General features: G+C 46.6%; 1 protein-coding gene across 2 annotated transcripts in view; it reads right to left on the bottom strand.

Moving 5' to 3' along the window:
- LOC137537689 (heat shock factor protein 4-like) overlaps nucleotides 1-22,519 on the bottom strand; it is a 180,870-nt gene that overhangs the window by 83,024 nt on the left and 75,327 nt on the right. For both annotated transcript variants that reach the window (XM_068259620.1, XM_068259619.1), the window contains exon 4: nucleotides 19,670-19,794. In XM_068259620.1, the coding sequence (XP_068115721.1) occupies nucleotides 19,670-19,794 (125 nt within the window). The remainder of the gene's footprint in view (nucleotides 1-19,669; nucleotides 19,795-22,519) is intronic.

The raw sequence follows: 22,519 nt of genomic DNA, 5'->3' as shown, positions 1-22,519 counted from the left end.
TGAGAGTAGGGTTAGGTATAGCTTTAGTAAAATTCTTATTAATGTTTTATAAAACGTTATTATAAATTTCAATTATTAAACAGGGAAGATTAACGTTTTTAAAATTGCCGATTTTATACACATTATTTAATGATTTATAACTTTATAAAACATTATTTTTAAACGAAATATAACACAATTTTTTTTAAACGTTATTCATGATTATCTTTTAAAACCCTGCGCCCTTTTTTCCCGGCGCCCTTTTTTAACGTACGCGTGAGTGAGTGCCAGGGAGCCCCTTCAGGTAGTGAGTGAGTGCCAGGAAGCCCCTTCAGGCAGTGAGTGAGTGCCAGGGAGCCCCTTCAGGCAGTGAGTGAGTGCCAGGGAGCCCCTTCAGGCAGTGAGTGAGTGACAGGGAGGACCTTTAGGGAGTGAGTGAGTGAGTGAGTGAGTGAGTGAGTGAGTGAGTGAGTGAGTGACAGGGAGGCCCTTTAGGGAGTGAATGAGTGAGTGACAGGGAAGCCCTTTAGGGAGTGAGTGAGTGACAGGGAGGCCCTTTAGGGAGTGAGTGAGTGACAGGAAGGGCCTTTAGGGAGTGAGTGAGTGAGTGACAGGGAGGCCCTTTAGTGAGTCAGTGAGTGCCAGGGAGCCCCTTTAGGGAGTGAGTGCCAGGGGGAGCCCCTTTAGGCAGTGAGTGACAGGGAGCCCCTTTAGGCAGTGAGTGACAGGGAGCCCCTTTAGGAAGTGAGTGACAGGGAGCCCCTTTAGGAAGTGAGTGACAGGGAGCCCCTTTAGGAAGTGAGTGACAGGGAGCCCCTTTAGGAAGTGAGTGAGTGACAGGGAGCCCCTTTAGGAAGTGAGTGAGTGACTGGGAGCCCCTTTAGGAAGTGAGTGAGTGACAGGGAGCCCCTTTAGGAAGTGAGTGAGTGACAGGGAGCCCCTTTAGGAAGTGAGTGAGTGACAGGGAGCCCCTTTAGGAAGTGAGTGAGTGACAGGGAGCCCCTTTAGGAAGTGAGTGAGTGACAGGGAGCCCCTTTAGGAAGTGAGTGACAGGGAGCCCCTTTAGGAAGTGAGTGACAGGGAGCCCCTTTAGGAAGTGAGTGACAGGGAGTACCTTTAGGAAGTGAGTGACAGGGAGCCCCTTTAGGAAGTGAGTGACAGGGAGTACCTTTAGGAAGTGAGTGACAGGGAGTACCTTTAGGCTGTTTAGCCGCTGGCGTCCCCTTAGAGTCCGCCGAGTCACGCTGGGACGGAGCGTTAGCTCCGCCCATTGCGTGTATCCACATAGGGAATCCGCCGGCAGCGCTGGTCGTGTAGGGCGGTACCTGTAGTGAGTTCCGGCGGACCAAGGGGGACGGAGGCTGGCCGGACAGTGGGGAATATACAAGGTGGGTGGTTCCATATTCAAGCAGCCTATCGTGGCAGCTGCATTTAAGTTCCCCATCAGGTCCACTAGCGCAGGACCATTATGATTGGGGCTGATAGTTTTGAATTCTATTGGTCGCTGCCAACCATGTATACTATATAAAGAGGTCTGTTATTTGTCAGTATGTATCTTGATTTCCAGTGAGCTTGACAAAGGGGTTTGCTACCCTGAAACGTTGCTATTACTGCTGGAGTCTCATATGCAATAAAAGAGCAGAAATTTTACTACTGATGGTGCCGGCTGTTTCCTTATCTACTAGGGGAAGCCCCTTTAGGGAGTGAGTGAGTGCCAGGGAGCCCCTTTAGGGAGTGAGTGAGTGCCAGGGAGCCCCTTTAGGGAGTGAGTGAGTGCCAGGGGGAGCCCCTTTAGGGAGTGAGTGGGTGCCAGGGGGAGCCCCTTTAGGGAGTGAGTGGGTGCCAGGGAGCCCCTTTAGGGAGTGAGTGAGTGCCAGGGGGAGCCCCTTTAGGGAGTGAGTGAGTGCCAGGGAGCCCCTTTAGGGAGTGAGTGAGTGCCAGGGAGCCCCTTTAGGGAGTGAGTGAGTGCCAGGGAGCCCCTTTAGGGAGTGAGTGAGTGCCAGGGGGAGCCCCTTTAGGGAGTGAGTGCCAGGGAGCCCCTTTAGGGAGTGAGTGAGTGCCAGGGAGCCCCTTTAGGGAGTGAGTGAGTGAGTGCCAGGGGGAGCCCCTTTAGGGAGTGAGTGCAAAGGAGCCCCTTTAGGGAGTGAGTGAGTGCCAGGGGGAGCCCCTTTAGGGAGTGAGTGCCAGGGGGAGCCCCTTTAGGGAGTGAGTGAGTGCCAGGGGAGCCGCTTTAGGGCGTGAGTGAGTGCCAGGGAGCCCCTTTAGGGAGTGAGTGAGTGCCAGGGAGCCCCTTTAGGGAGTGAGTGAGTGCCAGGGAGCCCCTTTAGGGAGTGAGTGCCAGGGAGCCCCTTTAGGGAGTGAGTGAGTGCCAGGGAGCCCCTTTAGGGAGTGAGTGAGTGCCAGCGGGAGCCCCTTTAGGGAGTGAGTGAGTGCCAGGGAGCCCCTTTAGGGAGTGAGTGAGTGCCAGGGGGAGCCCCTTTAGGGAGTGAGTGCCAGGGAGCCCCTTTAGGGAGTGAGTGAGTGCCAGGGGAGCCGCTTTAGGGAGTGAGTGAGTGCCAGGAGAGGCGCTTTAAGGAGTGAGTGAGTGCCAGGGAGCCCCTTTAGGGAGTGAGTGAGTGCCAGGGAGCCCCTTTAGGGAGTGAGTGCCAGGGAGGCCCCCCCGCCGCCGCCGCTCCCCCCACCCCCCTTACCTTGTAGCAGACCTCAGGATCAGCGGCGACCCGACCAGTAAGAGCGGGCGCTGGACGCACCCGCTCGATATGCGGAAGTGATGTCACTTCCGCATATCAGTGCGGGCGCTGGGTCCTAGCGCCCGCACGATTGGTCGCCGGCTCGCCGCCTGATCCTGAGGTCTGAGTGACGCGGCGGCGGCGGCTGGAGGGAGCCGCTGCCAGAGGGGGCCGGGCGGAGATCCGTGGCACCCCAGGATAGATTGGGGGCACGTGCCCCCCCAAAACAGGGCTAGCGACGCCCCTGTTCACACCCCACAGCAAGGGGGAGGGTTAATGGGGTCCTATCAGAAGCCCTGCAAATCACAAACGGAACGAGACAGGGATGCCCTTTTTCACCCCTCATATTTGCTCTGGCCCTGGAGCCTTTCCTGTGCAAAGTGCGCAAAAATATGGACATCTCTGGCTTCTCCCTCAATGGACAGACCCATAAAATCGCTGCCTACGCAGATGACCTGTTATTTTACATCTCTAACCCATTGATCACATTGCCAAACCTTCTGATTGAATTTAATACCTTTGGTAGTCTTTCCCATTTTAAAGTTAACTTAGAGAAATGTGAAGCACTGAATATATCTCTGCCCAGTGACACACAGACCTCCTTAACCACCCTGGCGTTCTATTAAGATCGCCAGGGCAGCTGCATGAGGGTTTTTTTTAAATAAAAAAAAAAATATTTCATGCAGCCAACTGAAAGTTGGCTGCATGAAAGCCCACTAGATGGCGCTCCGGAGGCGTTCTTCTGATCGCCTCCGGCGCCCAGAATAAACAAGGAAGGCCGCAATGAGCGGCCTTCCTTGTTTTGCTTAGATCGTCGCCATAGCGACGAGCGGAGTGACGTCATGGACGTCAGCCGACGTCCTGACGTCTGCCGCCTCCGATCCAGCCCTTAGCGCTGGCCGGAACTATTTGTTCCGGCTGCGCAGGGCTCAGGCGGCTGGGGGGACCCTCTTTCGCCGCTGCTCGCGGCGGATCGCCGCAGAGCGGCGGCGATCGGGCAGCACACGCGGCTGGCAAAGTGCCGGCTGCGTGTGCTGCTCTTTATTTCATGTAAATCGGCCCAGCAGGGCCTGAGCGGCACCCTCTGGCGGTAATGGACGAGCTGAGCTCGTCCATACCGCTAAGGTGGTTAAACGATACCTTCCCCTTTAGATGGAATAAAGATTATATCACTTATTTGGGTACTAAAATTACCCCAAGATTAGAAGACATCTTTAGTAAAAATTTCCCACCTTTGCTAGATGTCCTCTCTGCTGATCTGAAGAGATGGGATAGAGCACAGTTCTCATGGATGGGTAGGATAGCTATCCTGAAAATGAATGTAATGCCCAGGCTACTCTACTTATTTCAAACCCTCCCTATTTACATCCCTTCCATGTTCTTGAGAAAAGTGCAAAAGATCTTTAACACTTACATTTGGAGAGGGAAGCCGCCCAGAATAAATAGAAATGTTCTATTCAGACCTAAGCATGCAGGAGGTCTAGCGCTCCCTGATGTCCAGAAATACTATCAGGCAGCTGTTCTAACTAGACTAGTTGATTGGCATAGACATGGCCACATCAAACAGTGGGTTGGAATGGAGCAATCGGTCACCCCATTCTCTCTAACAGATCTGCCCTGGTCGTCTCAAGCCTCAAGGACATGTTGGTCAGCTTCAGACTTGGTTCTGTCCACATTAAAAGTGTTTTCCAAAGTACGATCACTACCCAATTTCTCCCCCTGGCCATCTCAACTAATTTCAGTCCTGGGCAACCCGGAGTTTCCGATGGGATGCCTAAACACCGCTCTCAGGGTGTGGAAGCTTAGCACTCCGCTGCGGGCAAGGGACTTTTGCACAATAAGCGACTGACATTCTTTGGAGACTCTGAGGGCCAGAACTGGCGAACTTAAACTAGACTGGTGGGGATATATCCAGTGCAGACACCTCCTTTATTCACTGGGAGTGCGCCCATTCAATATGCGTAACCTATCGGAGCTTGAGCGGATTTGCCAATCCACCGAGCCCCTGGAAAAAAAACTCTATCTCTCCTATACTCCATGCTTACTACTCAAGATACGGATACTCTGCCATATTTTGATGATTGGGAAAAAGATCTGGATATCACACTCACTAAGGCCCAGAAGTCAAAAATTTGTATTTATACCCATAAGACGGCGACTGCATCGCGTATCCAAGAACTCAATTATAAAATACTAACTAGATGGTACTATACCCCAGCTAAACTCGCCAAAATATTCCCGGAGAGAGACCCCTCCAGCTGGAGGTGCATAGTACACACGGGATCCTTGCTTCACATTTTGTGGAGCTGCCCATTACTGTCCCAGTTATGGAGTACAGTGGAAAAATGGATAAAAGAAATGACCAATAGACCACTAGAGTTTGATCCTCAGACCTACCTGCTTAATCTAAATAGCTGGAGCATGAGAGCCTACAAGGGTTCGGTGGTACGGCATATACTCAATGCTACAAAAACTATAATTCTGAGAAAATGGGGTACAACAGAATCCCCTACGATACAAGAACTGGTAAAGGAGTTCGATACAATCCATGATATGGAACGAATAATCTACACGATACAAGGGAGAGAGGAGAAGTTCTCTAAGATATGGAACATCTGGAAGGTATTCCGATACTCGGATGAATTCACGCAAATGCTAGGTTAAACCTCACCTCTATACACCAATGACCCCTTTGAGTGTTGATCTAATATAGATAGAAACAGCTCTATTGTCTGGAAACCTTGGACCCAACTGGTTTATTGTTATATTGTTCTCTTTTATGTTGAAGCAGTGGCTATAACCAATGTGATCATAAAAAATTAAGAAGCATACGTTATTGTGTACGCGAGGGGTATAGCCATTTACGAAAAATCATTTGGATAACTTCTATTATACGACAATGCTAATATAAGCTGTACATGCCAAACTTGTATGTATGGCAAGCCCCTTTTCGCACTCATATTCATACACCTAGGAATTGTAATTGATGTTAAACTAACTGGCTTTTTATAATGAGTTGCTATTTTGTATATGCCACTGTCATTGCAATTCTTGTCTATGCCTTAGCAATGCTTCAATAAAATAATTTAAACTATACTGGAGCCATATACCTATCTAACCTATACTGGGGGCAACTATATGGGCTACCTATATTCGGCTGGCTACCTATACTGTGGGCACCTATACCTGTCTCCACATTGGGGCACATTTTACGCCCTCGCCCTGGGTGCAATTTAGCCTAGAAACTGCTAGTATTTGGCTCCATGCACATCATGTTTTGGCCACGCCCACATGCCGCTTTCAGGAATCCCCCCCCCCTTGAAAATCCTGGATTTGCCCCTGGGGGGGCCCCCCAACAGATACCCCGGAGCAAAAATTGGCATTAAGGGACCTTTTTTTGCAGCTGGTATAGTCAGGGTTTGAAGCCCCAATCGGTCGGAGCTCCACATTCTGGCTACCCCAGCCTGCATGGGGGACAAAGGGTTACAAATTTTCAGGAGGGGGGACCCCACATAATTAAAAAAAAATTAAAACAAAATTGGGAAAATAGGAAAAAAATGCCAGGGATCTTCATACAGCCATATTGCGGCTGTATAGCGATCCCTGGCCAAAGCGCTGCGGCTGCGTATGGACCCTCTGGAAACCCCGTCAGGAAATGTATTGCTCTTTCTTTTGATACATGTAAAATTACACTACCGTTAGGTACTAAAAGTGACATTTGCCGCATTTAAAAGTATAATTTTTCCTTCGAAACTTTAAAATCGATTTTCTCAAAAACTATAAGGTCTTTTTGAAAAATTGTTTTTTCCACTTATTCCCAATGATCTCCTTAACATACCCTGCACATTTTCTAGAATTTAACCACTTGAGGACCGCCCCCAGCCGATGGGCGGCGGCAAAGTCCGGGCCCAAACGACCGCAATACGCCCATCGGCGGGGGCGGCTGCGGGAGTGGCTATGCGGCGATCGCGTCATTCGTGACGCGATCAGCCGCCGGGGACTGGCTCCGCCCACCGCTCGTAGTAACCCGCCGGCCGTTCGGAAGCGCCGGCGGGTTACTACCACCCGGATCGCCGCTGCACATATGTATAATAGGCTTTGTAATGTATACAAAGCCTATTATACTGGCTGCCTCCTGCCCTGGTGGTCCCAGTGTCCGAGGGACCACCAGGGCAGGCTGCAGCCACCCTAGTCTGCACCCAAGCACACTGATTTCCCCCCCCCTGCCCCCTGATCGCCCACAGCACCCCTCAGACCCCCCCCTGCCCACCCCCCAGACCACTGTTTGCACCCAGTCACCCCCCTAATCACCCATCAATCACTCCCTGTCACTATCTGTCAATGCTATTTTTTTTTTTATCCCCCCCCCCTGCCCACTGCCCCCTCCTGATCACCCCCCACCCCTCAGATTCTCCCCAGACCCCCCCCCCCCCAGACCCCCCCCCCCCGTGTACTATATGCATCTATCCCCCCTGATCACCTGTCAATCACCTGTCAATCACCTGTCAATCACCCGTCAATCACCCCCTGTCACTGCCACCCATCAATCAGCCCCTAACCTGCCCCTTGCGGGCAATCTGATCACCCCCCCACACCAATAGATCGCCCGCAGATCCGACATCAGATCACCTCCCAAATCCATTGTTTACATCTATTCTCTCCTCTAAACACCCACTAATTACCCATCAATCACCCATCAATCACCCCCTATCACCACCTGTCACTGTTACCCATCAGATTAGACCCTAATCTACCCCTTGCGGGCACCCAATCACCCGCCCACACGCTCAGATTGCCCTCAGACCCCCCCTTATCAATTCGCCAGTGCAATATTTACATCTGTTATTCCCTGTAATAACCCACTGATCACCTGTCAATCACCTATCAATCACCCCCTGTCACTGCCACCCATCAATCACCCCCTGTCACTGCCACCCATCAATCAGCCCCTAACCTGCCCCTTGCGGGCAATCTGATCACCCACCCACACCAATAGATCGCCCGCAGATCCGACATCAGATCACCTCCCAAATCCATTGTTTACATCTATTCTCTCCTCTAAACACCCACTAATTACCCATCAATCACCCATCAATCACCCCCTATCACCACCTGTCACTGTTACCCATCAGATTAGACCCTAATCTACCCCTTGCGGGCACCCAATCACCCGCCCACACGCTCAGATTGCCCTCAGACCCCCCCTTATCAATTCGCCAGTGCAATATTTACATCTGTTATTCCCTGTAATAACCCACTGATCACCTGTCAATCACCTATCAATCACCCCCTGTCACTGCCACCCATCAATCACCCCCTGTCACTGCCACCCATCAATCAGCCCCTAACCTGCCCCTTGCGGGCAATCTGATCACCCACCCACACCAATAGATCGCCCGCAGATCCGACATCAGATCACCTCCCAAGTGCAGTGTATACATCTCTTCTCTCCTCTAAACACCCACTAATTACCCATCAATCACCCCCTATCACCACCTGTCACTGTTACCCATCAGATTAGACCCTAATCTACCCCTTGCGGGCACCCAATCACCCGCCCACACGCTCAGATTGCCCTCAGACCCCCCCTTATCAATTCGCCAGTGCAATATTTACATCTGTTATTCCCTGTAATAACCCACTGATCACCTGTCAATCACCTATCAATCACCCCCTGTCACTGCCACCCATCAATCACCCCCTGTCACTGCCACCCATCAATCAGCCCCTAACCTGCCCCTTGCGGGCAATCTGATCACCCACCCACACCAATAGATCGCCCGCAGATCCGACATCAGATCACCTTCCAAGTGCAGTGTATACATCTCTTCTCTCCTCTAAACACCCACTAATTACCCATCAATCACCCCCTATCACCACCTGTCACGGTTACCCATCAGATTAGACCCTAATCTGCCCCTTGCGGGCACCCAATCACCCGCCCACACCTCAGAACGTCCTCAGACCCCAGCCCTGATCACCTCGCTAGTGCATTGCTTGCATCTATTTCCCCCCTCTAATCACACCTTGAGAAACCCATCAATCACCTCCTGTCACCCCCTAGCACACCTACCCATCAGATCAGGCCCTAATTTGCCCTGTGTGGGCTCCTGATCACTCGGCCAAACCCTCAGATCCCCCTCAGACCCCCTTCCGATCACCTCCCCAGTGCATTGATTGCATCTATTTTCCCCTCTAACCGCCCCCTGAGACACCCATCAATCACCTCCTGTCACCCCCCTAGCACTCCTATCCATCAGATCAGGCCCAAAACATCCTGTCATCTAAGAGGCCACCCTGCTTATGAAAGGTTCCACAAAATTTGCCCCCTCATAGACCACCTGTCATCAAAATTTGCAGATGCTTATACCCCTGAACAGTCATTTTGAGAAATTTGGTTTCCAGACTACTCACAGTTTTGGGCCCGTAAAATGCCAGGGCAGTATAGGAACCCCACAAGTGACCCCATTTTAGAAAGAAGACACCCCAAGGTATTCTGTTAGGTGTATGATGAGTTCATAGAAGATTTTATTTTTTGTCAAAAGTTAGCGGAAATTGGATTTTTATTGTTTTTTTCACAAAGTGTCATTTTTCACTAACTTGTGACAAAAAATAAAATCTTCTATGAACTCACCATACCCCTAACGGAATACCTTGGGGTGTCTTCTTTCTAAAATGGGGTCACTTGTGGGGTTCCTATACTGCCCTGGCATTTTAGGGGCCCTAAACCGTGAGGAGTAGTCTAGAAAACAAATGCCTCAAAATGACCTGTGAATAGGACGTTGGGCCCCTTAGCGCACCTAGGCTGCAAAAAAGTGTCACACATGTGGTATCGCCATACTCAGGAGAAGTAGTATAATGTGTTTTGTGGTGTATTTTTACACATATCCATGCTGGGTGGGAGAAATCTCTCTGTAAATGGACAATTGTGTGTAAAAAAAATCAAAAATGTGTCATTCACAGAGATATTTCTCCCACCCAGCATGGTTATATGTAAAAATACACCACAAAACACATTATACTACTTCTTCTGAGTACGGCGATACCACATGTGTGACACTTTTTTGCAGCCTAACTGTGCTAAGGGGCCCAAAGTCCAATGAGTACCTTTAGGATTTCACAGGTCATTTTGAGACATTTGGGTTCAAGACTACTCCTCACGGTTTAGGGCCCCTAAAATGCCAGGGCAGTATAGGAACCCCACAAGTGACCCCATTTTAGAAAGAAGACACCCAAGGTATTCTGTTAGGTGTATGATAAGTTCATAGAAGATTTTATTTTTTGTCACAAGTTAGCGGAAATTGATATGTATTGTTTTTTTTTTCACAAAGTGTCATTTTCCGCTAACTTGTGACAAAAAAAAAAATCTTCTATGAACTCACCATACTCCTAACAGAATACCTTGGGGTGTCTTCTTTCTAAAATGGGGTCACTTGTGGGGTTCCTATACTGCCCTGGCATTTTAGGGGCCCTAAACCGTGAGCAGTAGTCTAGAATCCAAATGCCTCAAAATGACCTGTGAATAGGACGTTAGGCCCCTTAGCGCACCTAGGTTGCAAAAAAGTGTCACACATGTGGTATCGCCGTACTCAGAAGAAGTAGTATATTGTGTTTTGGGGTGTATTTTTACACATACCCATGCTGGGTGGGAGAAATCTCTCTGTAAATGGACAATTGTGTGTAAAAAAAAATCAAACAATTGTCATTTACAGAGATATTTCTCCCACCCAGCATGGGTATGTGTAAAAATACACCCCAAAACACATTATACTACTTCTCCTGAGTACGGCGGTACCACATGTGTGGCACTTTTTTGCACCCTAAGTGCGCTAAGAGGCCCAAAGTCCAATGAGTACCTTTAGGATTTCACAGGTCATTTTGCGACATTTGGTTTCAAGACTACTCCTCACGGTTTAGGGCCCCTAAAATGCCAGGGCAGTATAGGAACCCCACAAATGACCCCATTTTAGAAAGAAGACACCCCAAGGTATTCCGTTAGGAGTATGGTGAGTTCATAGAAGATTTTATTTTTTGTCACAAGTTAGCGGAAAACGACACTTTGTGAAAAAAAACAATTAAAATCAATTTCCGCTAACTTGTGACAAAAAAAAAAAAATCTTCTATGAACTCACCATCCTCCTAACGGAATACCTTGGGGTGTCTTCTTTCTAAAATGGGGTAATTTGTGGGGTTCCTATACTGTCCTGGCATTTTAGGGGCCCTAAACCGTGAGGAGTAGTCTTGAAACGAAATTTCTCAAAATGACCTGTGAAATCCTAAAGGTACTCATTGAACTTTGGGCCCCTTAGCGCAGTTAGGGTGCAAAAAAGTGCCACACATGTGGTATCGCCGTACTCAGGAGAAGTAGTATAATGTGTTTTGGGGTGTATTTTTACACATACCCATGCTGAGTGGGAGAAATATCTCTATAAATAGACAATTGTGTGTAAAAAAAATTAAACAATTGTCATTTACGGAGATATTTCTCCCACCCAGCATGGGTATGTGTAAAAATACACCCCAAAACACATTATACTACTTCTCCTGAGTATGGCAATACCACATGTGTGGCACTTTTTTACAGCCTAACTGCGCTAAGGGGCCAAAAGTCCAATGAGCATCTTTAGGCTTTACAGGGGTGCTTACAATTAGGCACCCCCCAAAATGCCAGGACAGTGAACACACCCCACAAATGACCCCATTTTGGAAAGTAGACACTTCAAGGTATTCAGAGAGGAGCATAGTGAGTCTGTGGCAGATTTCATTTTTTTTTGTCGCAAGTTAGAAGAAATGGAAACTTTTTTTTTTTCTTTTTTTTGTCAGAAAGTGTCATTTTCCGCTAACTTGTGACAAAAAATAAAATCTTCTATGAACTCACCATGCCTCTCACTGAATACTTTGGGATGTCTTCTTTCCAAAATGGGGTCATTTGGGGGGTATTTGTACTATCCTGGAATTTTAGCCCCTCATGAAACCTGACAGGTGCGCAGAAAAGTCAGAGATGCTTGAAAATGGGAAAATTCACTTTTGGCACCATAGTTTGTAAACGCTATAACTTTTACCCAATCCAATAAATATACACTGAATGGTTTTTTTTTTATCAAAGACATGTAGCAGAATAACTTTCGCGCTCAAATGTATAGGAAATTTTACTTTATTTGAAAAATGTCAGCACAGCAAGTTAAAAAAGTCATTTTTTTGCCAAAATTCATGTCTTTTTTGATGAATATAATAAAAACTAAAACTCGCAGCAGCAAACAAATAGCAGCAAAAGAAAGCTGTATTAGTGACAAGAAAAGGAGGTAAAATTCATTTAGGTGGTAGGTTGTATGACCGAGCAATAAACCGTGAAAGCTGCAGTGGTCTGAATGGAGAAAAAGGCTCTGGTCCTTAAGGGGCGAAAAGACTGTGGTCCTGAAGTGGTTAAGGTGGATTTGCTATCAACCATTAAAGTTGGCTGGTTTTTAAATGTGTATTTTTTTTCCTTTGAAACTTTAAAATCGATTTTCTCAAAAACTATAAGGTCGATTTGAAAAAAAAAATTCTCCTGTAGCCACTGGGGGCCCCTACAAGCTCTGGGGCCCTGGGGCAGCTGCCTCCTTTGTCTCTATGGTAGCGCCGGCCCTGTGCGGCTTTGGCAAATGTATTAAAAAATTTAAAGAATTGAGAAATCACATGTACTGTACATAAGTATTCACAGCTTTGTAGTTGCCCTGCTGAAAGATCAACCGTCACCCCACTAAGTTCAAAAACGCTGTGGAGCAGATTTCATCCAGAATGTCTTTGTACATTGCTGCAGTCATCTTTCCCTCTATCCTGACTAGTCTCCTATTTGCTACTGCTGAAACACATCCGGCCAGTTCTAGGAAGAGTTCTGGTGGTTTTGAACTTCTTTCACTTACAGATGATGTAGGCCACTGTGCTCATTGCAACCCTTCAAAGCAGTAAAACATTTTCAGTAACCTCCAGATTTGTGCCTCAAGACAATCCTGTCTTGGACGTCTACAGACAATTCATTTGACTTCATGATAGTTCATGTCAGAGCACAAACCAAGCATAAATTCAAAAGAATTGTCTGTAGCCCTCCAAGACAGGATGGTAATGTCCATGTTTCCATATGACTCAAGTAGGGGTAATTACTGTTGTCATGCCCGTTTCTAGCCCCGTGCGGGGCGTGCCACCGCCCGGGGCGCTGTTTGGAGGGGGGCGCTGTAATGGAGGGGGGAGCCGGAGCCGCGGAGAGGGCAACCCGACCTCTCCCTCCCTCTGCCGGGCCGCCCTCCGTGCTCCCCCCTCAGATGTATAGTGAGCAGCAGCAGCAGCCAGGGAGGGAGCGCCGTATACAACTCACCTCCCTGACTCCAAGCGCTGCTCTCTCGCCGCCGGTCTCCTCTCTGTATACACACTTATACACACGCTGCTTCCTGTTTAGCCGGAAGCAGTGTATGTATACGCGTGTAGGCAGATGGGAGAAGACCGGCGACGAGAGAGCAGCGCTTGGAGCCAGGGAGGTATGTTGTATACAGCGCTCCCTCCCTGGCTGCTGCTGCTGCTCACTATACATCTGAGGGGGGAGCACGGAGGGCGGCCCGGGAGAGGAAGGGAGAGGTCGGGTTGCCCTCCCCGCGGCTACGGTGCTTCCCCCCTCCATTATGGGGGACAGCTACCTATCTAACCTATCCTGGGGGGCACCTACCTAATCTAACCTATGCTGGGGGGCACCTACCTAATCTAACCTAGGCTGGGGGGCAGCTACCTATCTAACCTATCCTGGGGGGCACCTACCTAATCTAACCTACACTGGGGGGCAGCTACCTATCTAACCTACACTGGGGGGCAGCTACCTATCTAACCTACACTGGGGGGCAGCTACCTATCTAACCAACACTGGGGGGCAGCTACCTATCCTGGGGGGCACCTACCTAATCTAACCTACGCTGGGGGGCAGCTACCTAATCTAACCTATACTGGGGGGCACTTACCTAATCTAACCTACACTGGGGGGCAGCTACCTATCTAACCTACACTGGGGGGCAGCTACCTATCTAACCTACACTGGGGGGCAGCTACCTATCTAACCTATACTGGGGGGCACCTACCTAATCTAACCTATGCTGGGGGGCAGCTACCTATCTAACCTATACTGGGGGGCACCTGTCTAATCTAGCCTATACTGGAAGGGGGGGCAGCTACCTATCTAACCTATACTGGGGGGCACCTGTCTAATCTAGCCTATACTGGAAGGGGGGGCAGCTACCTAATCTAACCTATACTGGGGGGCACCTACCTATCTAACGTATACTCAGGGGCACCTACCTATCTAACCTATACTGGGGGGCAGCTACCTATCTAACCTATACTGGGGTGGGCAGCTACTTATTTAACCTATACTGGGGGCACTTATCTAACCTGTATTGGGGGCACCTACCTACCTAGCTAGCCTATACAGGTGACAACTATACTGGCTACCTATATTGGAGACACCTACCTAAATGACCTATACTGGGGGCACCTACCTATCTATCTAACCTATGCTGGGGGCAACTATTCTGGCTACCTATATTAGAGGCACCCACCTAGCTAACCTGTACTGGGGCACCTACCTATCTAACTTATACCGGGGGCGCCTGCCTATCTAACCTATACTGGGGGCAACTATACTGGCTACCTATACTGGAGGCACCTACCTGGCTAACCTATAGCGGGGGCAACTATACTGGCTCACCTATGCCTGGCTACCCATACTGGGGTACCTATTCTTGGCTACTTATACTGAGGGGACCTATACTAAGTGAAACTTGACCTGGCTAACCTATACTGCGGGCACTCATATCTTGCTCCGGGGGGGGCAATTTTTACACCCTCGTCCTGGGTGCATTTTAGCCTAGAAACTGCACTCACTGTTGTAGTGTGGTAATTACCTCAAATTACTGTTGAGGTGTGCTGACCCAGAAGCTGTTACAGAGTCATTGCCATTTTTAAAATGGAGGACGGAGAATTTAATTAATTGCAAAGGACAAACAGGACGTGGGAGAGGAGAAAGAGATTAATGAGAAGACTACACAGGAGGTAAATATGAGTGTATGTTCATTATGACATTTAATTTTCAGTTCAGGTTAGCTTTAAGATTATTTACAAGGATATACAATGCCCTTTCCTCCCTCAATTCATACCACAAGCTTATTCCTTTCCCACTGTGCATGGTGTGGCGTGGTTGGATTGGAACGCAATGGTGCCGAAAAGTCGCATCACACATTAGATGTGTGGTCAACCCATGAGGTGAAGCATACAGTACAATGAAAGTATGCTCGCTGCCCCTGTAAACGCACGGATTGAAATGGTAAATGCAGAGCATGCTGTGTGTTGCTCTGTCAGAAACCTGTTGTATCGCATGCACGTTTCACGTGAAAAATGCACGTGATCGCGTGATAACCTTCACTTATCACGTGAACTAATGCTGGTGATAAGCTCTGCGAGGGGCAGAGCACGTGATAACTGCTGTGATAGCAGTTATCATGCTTTTGAGAATCGAGCCCTACATGTGATAGCACCATATTATTGCATCACTTTATGATGTGACGGTATTGTCCATTGCGATAAAACGCAACAGACACAGTGTGAAAGTACCCTAAGGGCAGGTTTCCACTGGCGTGCTTCATCCATTTTGGAAACACGTGCTGATGCGAATCAAGGCTATGGGGATCCGGATGCATTCTGCGAAAAACTGAAGTTGGTAGCATTTTTCCCTGAAAGTGATTTGGGTGCAGCCTATTGATTTCAGAAGGGAACTGCAAATGGAAAAGGAAGGCTGCAAATGGGAAGCGACACAAGTAAGAGGGTAGCTGCTGCACATGGGTGTTGTACATGAAAGAGAGGGGCTACAATAAATGGATGTTACACATGGAATAAAGGGCAGCACATGGAATGGGAGGTGGGCTGCTGCACATGGAAGGGAAGCCACAGGAAACCTGGCCTAGAAGATGAAAGTATAAATCTGGCCTTGGCCGTCTCCCTTGAAGTGGGGAACAGTAATACAGAGAATTTTGCTGACATATATTTACTAATACATTGCAAGAGATTAAAAAAAAAGTCTGTGTACACGTTAAACAGTAAAAATAGCCACATTTCCAGCTAATGCTATACATCAGGCTATCTCAACCAGGATCCCTAGGGTTCATGAGTACTGAGCAGGGGTTCCTTGGCATTTTCCACCAACGTGGGGGAAGTATAATAAAACACATTACAATAGGGGGTACTGTAAAAATAAGCACTAAATTGGGGTCAGAATAATGAGCACATTAAAAATAACTACGGTATGTTAAAGGGGTTCTGTGGAGTGTAAAAAAACAAAACAAAACAGACACTTACCTGAGGCTTCTATCGGCCCCCTGTAGCTGTCATGTCCCGCGCTGTCCTCCTACGATCATCCGTTCCCCGCTGCCGCCACCGGTCAATTATTCGTCTAGCAAGTCGAATAATTTGCGCTCCCGCTCGTGTCTCCAAGAGCTTACTGCACAGGCACATTACGAGGTTTTCTTGTACTGCACCTGCGCAGTAAGCTCCCCGAGACACATGCGGGAGTGAGCCACGGCCGCGCAGCCGCAGTCCCGCTAGAGGAATAATAAACCAGGACTAGCGGCGCGGAACAGATGATCGTAGGAGGACGGCGTGGGACATGACAGCTACAGGGGGCCGATAGAAGCCCCAGGTAAGTGTCTGTTTTTTTGTTGTTTTTTTTACACTCCACAGAACCCTTTTAAGAAGACAATAAAATGATTTGCCCTTTAATAGGGGGTAGTGAAATAAACAGCCTCACCTACTTTTAAAATCCAGGCTTTCTGCAAAATAAATGAAGGGCTTCCTCGAGATCAAAAAATTGTTTTCAGGGGTTCCTTGAGATCCAAAATTTATTTGCAAGGTTCCTCCAGGGTACAAAGGTTGAGAAAGGCTGCTATACATAGTTACATAGTTACTTGGGTTGAAAAAAAAAAAGACATCTGTCCATCAAGTTCATCCAAAAAATAAAGTACAACACTAGCCTGCACACGTATCCTCACATATCCCTGTCGATCCAGAAGAAGGCAAAATACCCTTACAAGGCATAGTCCAATTAGCCCCAAAAGGGAAAAAAAATCCTTCCTGACTCCAGATGGCAATCTGATAAAATCCCTGGATCAACACCACCGGAAATTACATAGTAATTATAGCCATGTATGGGAAGAGGGTGGAGGCGCCCAACAATATAAAATCATTAAAAACAGCTTACCCAATGGTTGAGTAGAGAACGATACCAGCGCCTCCAAGAGTCTTGGAAGCGCTCGTACCATTCACTACTCAACCGAACTGCAGTAAAAATAACGTAATGAAAAAAGTGCTCCATTTTTACAATCATTATTTATAAATGATTTAGTCAGTGTTTGCCCATTGTAAAATCTTTCCTCTCCCTGATTTACATTCTGACATTTATCATATGGCGACATCTTTACTGCTGGCAGGTGATGACTGTGGAAGGAGATGCTGATTTTATGGCAGTTGGAAACAGCTGTTTTTTCCCACAATGCAACAAGGCTCCCACAGACTGGTCCTGTCATCACACTGTGGAAGGAGTTTCACCACAATATGAGTCATACAGAGTTCCCTGGTGATCCATTTGAGAAAATGAAAAGATTTCTCACGGGAAAGGGGGTATCAGCTACTGATTGGAGTGAAGATCAGTCCTTGGTTACAGTTCCTCTTTAAGCTGTTTTAATGGTTTTATATTGTTGGGCACCTTCACCCTCTTCCCATAATAATGTACAACTCCATTGGAGCTTGTTGTTTGTATCAGCTTGTTTTCCTCCCAGGGACTTGGATCATAACCAAGAGTGAGACCTGTGAGCACCTTCTCATACCCTAGTGATGGTGGGAATGTCACCGTATGCTCGATTGGTGGTTGCAATCTGCTTCCAACCTGAAAACTTTGAGTAAATTTCCTTATGCAGATCATTACCCAATGCTTTGACACATTGCACTATTTGCTTCCGTTTTTCTCTTTTGTGTTTCCTTTGATTCCTGGATGGTTCGGGTCCATCCCCCTTTTTATGGCCATGAATTTCTTTCTACCCAAGGAGAACATTTAAGCCCCCATTAAAATTAACCCGAGATGAAAATGAATTGATGAGACAAAAAATTGGATCTGTCCTCCTACTCTTAAAAATGACTTTTTTAAAGCCTGGTTATTAATATGTTTTGCAAAACATATTAATAACCAGGCTGTTTACCTTACCTGTTTACCGATTTTCAGGCATGCACGTTACTGCTTCCGTCTTGTCAGGAATATAGTAAACCTCACTGATAAGCAAATTACCTGAGGCGACATGTGACATGATAAGATAAACGTGTATCATGTTTATCTTATGTCACATGCCGTCTCAGGTACACTTTAAAAGCAAATAAAGAATTTGCCATAAACTACTTCCTGTGGGGCAGTCCACTTAAACAAGTGAATTCCATGTTCCAGATTCAGCCTTGCTAGAGAGTTAAACAGGGCCAGTATTATACTAGCATCCCAAGTTTTTTATTTCCCTTTTAGTGTTTCCCACAATTTTATTTACTTTAGCTGCAGCTGATTAGCATGGAAAACAATTATTTAACTTGTTGTCAACCAGTACTCCTAAGTGCCTCTCCAAAATGTAGGTCTGTATTCTATTTACTGTGCATGGTGCTAGACCACTGGTATGACCAAAATGCATGACTTTACATTTTTCAACATTGCATATCATCTGCCTTGTATGTTCCCATATAGTCATCCTATCCAGTTCCTTCTGCAATAGGTCACTATATTCCTGACAGTTGATAATTCTGCACAATTTTGTATCACGTGCAAAATTGCATCATTCATTTCTACTTCATCTACTAGGTTATTAATATAAAAATTGAAGAGCACAGTGATGACCTCTGTGGGACCCCAATGTTAACAGTCACTCATTTTGAATAGGATCCATTGACCACAACTCTGCTTCTATCTATTAGCCAGTTCCTTATCCATGCACACAGATTCTTCCCCAGTTTTTGTATCCCCAACTCTTGCATCAGTCTGTTGTGGGGAAAAGTACCAAAGTCCTTTGCAAAGTCCAAGTATATCCGATTTACAGCATTACCAATATCCACATTAACATTCACCACCTCATAAAAGAGGAGCATGTAAGTCAAGCAAGGCCTACTAAGCCCATGCTGATGATGAGAAAAATGGGTTTATCGATAACTGAATTTAATTCCCTTAGCACCAGAGGATGTATGCCTTTCAGGCCAGGTGCTTTATCAGTTTCAGTTTTATTTAGTCTTGCCTTCACTCCATCTTTCATTAAAGTGGTTTAAAACCCTGATATAATATTCAATAAAAACATGTTTTCCTACTTTTTATATGCCATCTGGTTATCATACAGTATTTGCATTTGTGCATAAGTATTATTATTCATTTAGAAGTTATAGGTTCCCAAAAGTACAGTTTTTTGCTTTGTGAGCTGACTTTGCATTTTATTAATAACTGGTTTTATTCATTCATTCATTCAAGCAGACATGCTTTGACTCTCTGTCTTTGTTGAGCAGCTTCTCCACAGTCAGAGAATGTGTCATATTCCTCACTTGATACATTTAAGTAAACACAAGATAACATTATGTAAAGTTCAGATGGGTCTGCATTTCACTGCACTGAACTTTCAATTTCTGTGTGTAACCCTTCCAATGCTGGTCTAGTAAAAAAAAATGCTGGTTGCATATAATATGCTGTAAATAATGTTTTAAAGCAAAGATGAAATGCAGGGTTATATTCCGCTTTAAGTATTTAATAAGAAGATTGGAGAATTGGGATCAGATTTTGCAATACAGTATGTGGGAACCCAGCCTAATGGTCAATATAAATACTTTGGCTACAGAGCACAAACAGCTCTCCTGTCTCTCCCAGTAAGTACAGCAGGACTCACTGTTTCATGTCTTGCATCTGGCAATCCGTGTTCTCTTGCTGATTCCGCAGGGCCTGGACCTCATACAGGAGTCGGCTCACATCCTCATGCCGAAGTTTTGTCTCCTCGCTTTTCACAACGGACACCTGTGTAAAGTGACAATGAAGCACATGCTCTGTAATTTTGGCACCACATTTACCTCGGCTCCTAACTAAGCTTCAGTCCACCGAAAACATAGGAATTTTACAGTATATAAATCATCCAGCAGCTTCACATCTCCTAGGAACAGTAACAACACTGTATTTAAAACTTTATTCCTAGTTTTGCTCACTTGTATGGAGTGTGGAATGATGCAAGCAGTGAAACTCTGACTGGGCTGGGACTGTAGTGGGGAGACCTTTCTAAAGGCCATCATGCGATGTAAAGCTTCATACACAAGCATGGGGTCTGTCAGCTGCAGAGATCAGGACTTGATTCCTTGGGCAATAGTTCAAAACCATGTGCTGCACATATGTGTCAGCAACCTGCAGCCGCAGGCTGCAGCATGGTCTGTTGCTATGGACAGGTGCAGAAGGATAATGGCATGCAGTGCACAATTGGGAAGGCAGCAAAGAGGTACCCATACACCTGTCGATCTGCCACCAGATCAACCATTAGATAGATCCGTTTCTGATTGAATCTGATCAGAGAGGGATCTATTGCCTGCCCACACACTGCAGATAGATTTCCAATAGATTTCAGCATGAAATCTATTGGAAATTGTCCCAGAGCCACTGCCAGCCAGGCCACCCCCCAAGTGTATTTGTTCCCCCACCCCCATGCCCATGGTGAGTGTTAAAGGCGTATCTGTCTAGTTGTGTGACTACTAACCTCCTCCTATGCCTGGCCTCTCCACGAGCACCTGTACTACAAGACACCCGCTCATTTAATGATGTAACTACATGGGCTGGATTCACGTGGTATGGGTGCTTGGGGTCACGCCAGTGGACAAGTGAGCCTTGAACACCAACCACGGGCATGGGTAAAGGGGGCAAATACACTTGGGGGGACACTGGCCAGAGGATCACTGAACAGGGGTCTGTCGGTCGTCGGGAAATGGAACGATATTACCACCCCACACCCAATCAAGCCCTTGCAACCAAGATTTTCGCCATGCTCAATCAATCCTTTTGAAAATTTCAAATTGGAAGGTTGATTGGTCTGCAAAATTGAGTTATGTATGGGCACCCTATGGAAGAGAACAATAGCCTTAGCTGGCCCCCATACACACGCTACAGTCTTGGCAGAGGCTGTCCTGACTGGCCGCCTCGGATGAGAACCATCTAGCGAGTGTATGAGGCCTTAGATCAGGTAGATGAGTAATACTGTATGTACTAGATTTGGATTATTCATCTAACTTTATACAGTACATTGCTGTTCTTGATATTAGATAGCATCCCCATAGATAATATGAAATTGTTCATACCACAGCAGCCACAGGGTTTGTATTGCTCGATGTAGTGCCCTTGCAGCCACACATTGCATGCCGCTCTGCCCATGCCTTTCTCTCTCTCACTCCCGCCCAGCTAATTACATCAAGAAAGGCCTTTGTGATCACTGTTCAATGCATCAAACAAAGCATACATCAATCAAGAGGACCTTCAATTTCAAGAGATTTTTGTTATTTATCAAATCTAACGTCTGTTGAAAGAATGCATAATACGCGATAGCCCTAAAGTGGACCTGAACTCTTGCACTGGACAGTAGAAAAACAGAAAGAAATGCTCCCTGTATGTATTTAGAGAGTTTAGCCTATCTAATTCCCCCTTATCTGTGACTAATCACAAGTTGCAATTTGATCTCTCAGCTGTGTCAGCTGGCTGCCTTAGCAGAGCAGCTACTTTGTAAACACAGGATGTTAACCCTATGTCTGCTTTCACGAAAGCAGGAAGTAGACACACTGCAGATTTATTGCACGATTTGTATCAGCTGTAACAAAAAAATGTTTTTCTTTAAAGGTTATTATGTTGTTACATTTTAGACTAAAGAGGCAGTTGTGAATTCAGGTATGCTCTAACACAGTAGCTTGCAGATAAGAAATCTGTAGATGACACAGACTTCAGGCATCCCTCTATAGCTGGATTTACCAGTTTTGAGGTAGCATAAAAATGATCTTAGCTGCACTGACATCAATACAGTTGAATGGCTTTTACTACTGTGTCAACAATTAACTGCTATTGAAATAATTTTTCACTCTAGGGCTTGGATTGTAACACCCAGAGCAGTTTGCCATAGAAACAAATCAAACGTAAAGTTTCTTCTATCTGAAGTAGAAAATATCAGCAGTGTTATGATCAATAGTCATATAATTTTTCCTTTTGAGTGCATCTATATATCAGCCCCAGAGCTGCATCAAGGATTACCCACACTCTGGTCCGATGTTTCCTGCAGCCACCAGTGCTCAAATAACGCATACAAAGTGTTAGCCGCCACACCGTTAAGGGCTCTTTCACATCTAACAATGCGTGCAGGAGCCGTTCTGCTGCATGCGTTGAATGGTCTGCGGCATGTGTCGTCGGGATGTTGCGGTGCGACGCAGTCAACGGTGGCAGCTATTAATTCAACCCAATGGGGAAACGCCGGCTCCCGACGAATAAACGCTCCAGGGTGCGTCAAACCGCGACGTCAAGTGTGTAAGGTAAAATTAAAGTCTATGGACTTTCGTTTTACCTTGGTTAAGTTTTGACTTTGCGTGATACTGAAAAAAAAAGTGTTGGCTTATGCCGATGATTTATTATTGACCTTGTGTGATCCCTCTACGTCAATTGAAAGAGTTTGCAACATCATGGAACAATTTTGTTACTTTTCTAGTTTTAAAATAAATAACTCTAA

The sequence above is a fragment of the Hyperolius riggenbachi genome, chromosome 11, assembly GCF_040937935.1.
Source record: "Hyperolius riggenbachi isolate aHypRig1 chromosome 11, aHypRig1.pri, whole genome shotgun sequence".
Classification (NCBI taxonomy): domain Eukaryota; kingdom Metazoa; phylum Chordata; class Amphibia; order Anura; family Hyperoliidae; genus Hyperolius; species Hyperolius riggenbachi.
Note: the sequence above shows the minus strand (reverse complement) of the source record. Positions and strands in the feature narration are given on the sequence as shown.